Here is a 6,165-nt window from a genome sequence, read left to right as displayed (position 1 = left end):
ACCACCCTCATGGAGTCTGTTTCTGACCGTTTGAGCAGACACATGCACATTTGTGGCCTGCTGGAGGTCATTTTGCAGGGCTCTGGCAGTGCCCCTCCTGCTCCTCCTTGCACAAAGGCGGAGGTAGCGGTCCTGATGCTGGGTTGTTGCCCTCCTACGGCCTCCTCCACGTCTCCTGATGTACTGGCCTGTCTCCTGGTAGCGCCTCCACGCTCTGGACACTACGCTGACAGACACAGCAAACCTTCTTGCCACAGCTCGCATTGATGTGCCATCCTGGATGAGCTGCACTACCTGAGCCACTTGTGTGGGTTGTAGACTCCGTCTCATGCTACCACTAGCGTGAAAACACTGCCAGCATTCAGAAGTGACTAAAACATCAGCCAGGAAGCATAGGAACTGAGAAGTGGTCTGTGGTCACCACCTGCAGAACCACTCCTTTATTAGGGGTGTCTTGCTAATTGCCTATAATTTCCACCTGTTGTCTATTCAATTTGCACAACAGCATGTGAAATTGATTGTCAATCAGTGTTGCTTCCTAAGTGGACAGTTTGATTTCACAGGAGTGTGATTGACTTGGAGTTACATTGTGTTGTTTAAGTGTTCCCTTTATTTCCCTTTATTTGAGCAGTATATATATATATAAAATTTATGTTTGGAATGTACTCATGTACTTAGATGAATTTAGACTGACACAAGTGCATTGCAAATGTAATGCATCATTACTAAAGCGCTATCTTTCTAAATTTTCTTTCTTAGTCTTTACTGTGTTATATCTAAACCGCATAATTTACTGCTGAATTGTAGTACTTGTGTCTCACTAAACTCATGCTATAGTAAGCTAATATAATCCTAATATACAAGGATAGCAAAATTTCTCTGAATAAGACATTTTACTTGTCAAGCACTACCAGTTATGGTTTGCAATAGTCTATTAATGTAAAGAGAAATATTAATGTCAATTAGCGCATCTAAAGGATTACGTAAATTACTTTAAAAAAACAAAGTCTCAGATGAACCTTTAAACTATACATTTGTTTCAGACTTTGTGTGAAAAGGCTTTGATTTACAGTTGGCCTGAAGGTTACATTCAGGCCTAAAGAAACAAATCTTAACCTACTACTGGATCCTACTCAAGGCAAAAGTTGTGAATATTTTTAATGATAAATTACCAACAGCATTTTTATTTATTAGTTTTAAACAGAAGCTTGACACAAATTCATATGATTAAGTCAAAAAAAAATTGGCCTGAAGTGACCTGAGTTAATCTGGTCAAGTCGGGTCCAACAGCTTTTAACATAAATAATAAAGTCTAATGTCATTAATTTTCTTATGTCACACCAAAATATGATTGCTAATCATTTAATTGAGACTGTCCATTTAATATCATGCTGTGTGCACTCGGCCCTCATCGTTACTCTGTATGCAGGCCTCGCAGTGCAAAATGCCACCGTAATGGAAGAGAAGTGTTAGGTTAATTGATAAATCTGAGGTCCAGAGTAGGAAGGAGTGTGGCAGGGGGAATGTTTTACGGCTGTGCAAATGAAGGGGCTGCAGAGTTTTACACAAGCCGTAAAATTGTTATGGAGAATTAGCGTTCTTTCTTTCTCACTGCAGTAACCTGGACACTAATGCAGCAGAGCTGGAGAAATGGGTAGACATGATATCATAAGAAATACATACACTGACAGACACGCATAAAAGGTGGACACATTTGAGTTCATGCATTTGCTGCCTACCCCACCTAATTCCTTTGTCTCTTCTTGTGGCCTATTTCAGTTTAGGTATTAATTGCTAATGAATACTGTTACCATTAAAAAGACCCATCATACATCAGTTGTATGCATCACGGTGATACATTATGGCTGATGCCATTTAGAGTGAACCACCAGGTGTGTGTATGTGTGTAGATACACTTTTCATGTCCCTGTTGCCTGAAGCTTTGCACCCACAATGCCATAATGACAATAATAAAGCTACACTGTAGTAGTTGGGAATAGACTATGTTGTGTGTCTCTGTGGGGGTAAGAAGGGGTGTGTGTTTTGAGTATGTGTTACGGTGAGAGGCGGTGATAAGGAAAATACTGGGGCAACATTAAAGGGTATGTAGGGTTGGGCTATCGGCAATGGCCAGTGTATATGCACGTATTCATGTGTATATATGCAATTGTATATGTCTATGTGCATGTGTTCAGGAAAGCAGGGATTCCTGTGCAAACGTGTGTTCTGTTATGTATCATTGTCAGTTGGTTCTGATCAGTCGCTAGCTTTTGAAAGTTGTGACGAGTGTCAGTCTAATGCGAGGGGAAGGAAAGGCTTGGAGCGCAGACAGACACAGACGTGACCACTCACTGTAGTGTACTTGATTAGCACGAAGCCTCCTAATTAGCAATCCTCTGTGGTTACAGGCAGTACCGCTGGTGACATGGCTAATAACACAACCACAAAATTAGCATGGACAGAGAGGGCTTTCCCATATCTGCATTTGAAATTAGTCATTGTTGGTGCAGAAGCCAAAAAAACTTTGAGTATTTCATTTAACAATGAACATTACAGTGTTGGCTATATTAAACTTGTTAAAGATGTTTAGGCATTGTTCACTCATAAAACCTAGCCTTTCATAGCCTTCTTTAGATTTTTTCCTAACAAACAATTCAAAAAAGAGTTCACATTCTTGCCATCCTTGAGTGAGAAGTGTAATTACACCCTCAGCTTGAGCAAGATAACACCAGTACCCTCTTTCTTTACAGTCAGATCACAGTAGTTCCAATTTTTCCTGATACAATGGTGTTTGATGAGCTCTATTAAAGACATGTTCAACTTGTTTCAACATGTTTGACCCATTGATATCAACCCAATGATTGATATGCAACTGCAGTTGCAGAATGGACAGCACCTAACCTACAAACCTAACCTACCTAAGGAGAGTTGAAACAACAGAAAAACACTTATGTTCTTATAAATAATAATGCCAAAGCTACATAGTGTGAGGCCCTGGTCTGGAGGAGGGTCAGATCATGCATGTTGAGCTATTTAGGTCGACGTCGAGTTATTAGTCAAAAACAATAAAGCCAGAGCTACAACTCTCAAGGAGAGCTCTGAAATTTAGGCTGGTATTGAGAGTTACATTAGAGATGAGGAATGTGAATGAATGGAGAACAGAGCTGTGAAAGAGGGTCTGAGGTCTCTGAAGCTAATATTTGGTAGGGAACCTGGGAAGTCATGCAAGGGCACACAGGAGCTGTAGAAAGGAGCAACCACAGCCCTGTTGGCCTAAGACAAGGCCACTGAGCTCCTGGAGAAGTGGGGACTGGTCATCTGTGTGATTATGTGTACATACTGCCAACAGCTGTGATGGTCAAGCCAGAGTTAGCCATGGTCTGGAACTAGGAAAAAACTGGGCTATGTTAATGATGAAGCTTCAGGCTGTGTAGAGGGCTGAAGCAAGGCTTAGGGTGATGATTACAAGCAGGGCTAGATAATGTGGCAGAAGCTGGGTGAGAGGACTGTGGCTAGGATTTGAAAATAATTAGAAGCATGGCTGGATAACATAGCTAGATAATGTGGCTGGGGGGAGGATGGCTGGGCACGGTACTAAGATGATGAGTACCAGGGTTGAGCTGTCCACTCCTTTGGCCTGCTGAGCTGTGACAAGAAGCTCTGCTGGCTGCTGCTGTAGCTCAGGGTCATGCCAACGATAGGACTAATGCACTAATTACCACAGAGCGAGAGAAGAGAGAGAGTAAATAGAGGAAGAGAGAGATACAGAAACACGGAGCGTCCACAGAGACAAAAAGTAAAATCTGAGGTCTGATGAGCTCTGAGTGTCAGCAGTATGACATGACTGGGTTGACAGCAGGCACAGCTATCTTCATCTTCTTCTTCAATAACATCCTATGCAGCAGCAAATATCACAGAGACCACAGAGTTCAAATTTAGCTAGCACGTATGAACGTGTGTCTGGGTGGTATGTGTATGCATGAGCAAGTGTGTATGTGTTAGATATTGACTTTCGGCCTGCAATGCTTTTCGGCTTTGGCGAATGTCTGCGAGTAGGTTTCAAATTTGAACAATGAGCTAAATTATCCCTGATGGCTTTAATTTTGGTGGCGTCGGTGAAAACCTTCATTTAACACACATGCTCAAAAACACAAACAACCTACAACGTTCTCTTCAATCTTGTCTTTTACAAATACTGTATAGCATAGATCCACCAAGCAAAACTGATCTTGCGCCTCTGGCCCCTGTTGTCAGCTGCAGGAGACCCCATTCCCCCGCCCACTCACTCCTCATACTTATTTATCTCCAGTTCCTGGGGCCGTGTTAGTTCATTCCCCTGTCGCTGCTCTCTCCTTCTTCCCTTGCTCCTCTCTCTCTCTCGTTTCACTCCTCGTTTCCGGGCAATTGGGTCTGGGTGCTGGTGGTGGGGGGTAAGAGGTTGGGGTGGAGCTGCTGGGAACTTTGTGTGTGTGTGTGTGTGTGTGTGTGTGTGTGTGTGTGCGTGCTGGGAAGTGAGCTAATAAAGGACGGTGATCCATGAAAGGCCTTGAGCAAAGACACAGTCAATTACCTAATGCCTGGACCAGACCGCAGGGCCTACGCACACACATTCTCTCTCTATCAGACTCACTCTCTCTCACACACACACACACACACACACACACACACACAAATTTGTGCATGCACCTCATTTACGTATACATGGAGAGGGGGCAGTGGAGGGCATAACTGGGAATTGTGTGTATGTGTGTGGGGGGGTGCATATGCGTGTGATGGAGAGCTCCGATTTATTAAATTGCTGTCACTTTTGACAAATTTGTGCAACTCAAGTTGAAAGGGTTAGCCTGCACTGCTTCTCTTTTTTTCTTCTCCTCTTTTCTTTTAGAGGAGAATAATACCTTTAAGACTAAAACCCGGGCAACTACAGAATAAACTGGTGGCTGCCATCAGTGTGCATGGGTTGACAGGTGTGGTCTGACCTGGCTTCATGTCCTAGCTCTAGATGAGGGTTTATCATGGATCGGATGTTGATTGTCTGTGATGTGAAAGGGCAAACACGGGTTTCTATAATAACAGTATGATCGCTTTAATTATTAATATAATTATAGGATTAGTATCTGCTATAGGTTTATAGTAGTCATTCCTTCCTGTTCAACAATACATTTAGCTTTGCCTGCTTCTCAGTCTCAGAGACTTTTGACTGTACAGTTTAGGTTGTTGCATTAACATGACCTACACAATCATGTTAAATCTCCAGCAGAAATATTGTAGCAACCTACTGTTGCTACAATAATGTAACCTACTGTTTAAAAGAAGTGAAACACAATAGCCCTGTTTAGGCAGAAAGATACATTTATACACGGTCTTGTACTGTATAATCGTGTGTTTAAGCTGTAATGTGCTCATCTTTGCTGAAAGATGTTGACCATATGTGACAGCAGTCTGAAATAAATGGCTCATATTGAGGTTTTATCACTTCTTCATTATCCTGCATAACACAGAGGGCTTGTGGGCTGATGAAGCATTCATCAGCTATGCATCTCTGCACAGGATGATGGCTAGGTGGGTATGTGGTCTCCAACGATGACTTAATTTAGGTACATAGTAGGCATACCTGATAACTGTTTATTAATAATAATAATAATAATGTTTGTGTTTGCAGTTTTCAACCTACCTCCTCTTGGAGTCAGTGTGTAATCTACTATCTGAAGTTCTTGGCGTAGGCTGGCTGAGCAAAGGAACTGCTGCTGTGGGTCAGATGGTGGAGTGTACTTCCTGTTCCTCTGGTTGGCGGAGAGCAAAAAAAAAACAACAAAAGGTTATATGTCATGAAGGTTGCAGTACACCTCAGGTTAGTCTTTACTAAAATATCAAACAGTGATTAGTTTGTGCAGGAATCCACAATGCAGAAAATGGGGCAAATACAAAAAAACCACAAAATACACAGACAAGACAGGGAGAAATCTGCAGATATGCAAGTTCCTTTAAATGTCTAAAAAAGGTTGGAGTGGCAAGCACACTGGGAGGTCTTCTCTGTAGTCACAGAAATTATTATTGTACAAGACAGATCAAACAGGAGGTTAATAACAGTACTTCACACTTACACAGCTGAGTAGATTAGCCTGTGAGTGGTGAGGTTATAGTCAAGTGTTTTAGCCAAGACAC

At 42.2% G+C, this 6,165-nt stretch overlaps 1 protein-coding gene across 4 annotated transcripts in view; it reads right to left on the bottom strand.

Moving 5' to 3' along the window:
- spata17 (spermatogenesis associated 17) overlaps positions 1-6,165 on the bottom strand; it is a 44,678-nt gene that overhangs the window by 10,807 nt on the left and 27,706 nt on the right. For 3 of the 4 annotated variants that reach the window (XR_006822192.1, XM_046032756.1, XM_046032754.1), the window contains exon 9: positions 5,675-5,783. Coding sequence is in view for 3 of the 4 variants with exons in the window: in XM_046032754.1 (XP_045888710.1) it covers positions 5,675-5,783 (109 nt within the window). In the remaining variant the exon portion in view is untranslated. Of the gene's footprint in view, positions 1-4,964; positions 5,036-5,674; positions 5,784-6,165 lie in introns of those variants that run through there. The other variant, XM_046032755.1, reaches the window with a different exon arrangement.

The sequence above is a fragment of the Micropterus dolomieu genome, linkage group LG20 (assembly GCF_021292245.1).
Source record: "Micropterus dolomieu isolate WLL.071019.BEF.003 ecotype Adirondacks linkage group LG20, ASM2129224v1, whole genome shotgun sequence".
NCBI classification, from domain to species: Eukaryota; Metazoa; Chordata; class Actinopteri; order Centrarchiformes; family Centrarchidae; genus Micropterus; species Micropterus dolomieu.
The sequence above is the reverse complement of the archived record's forward strand: the minus strand, read 5'-3'. Positions and strand labels throughout refer to the sequence as shown.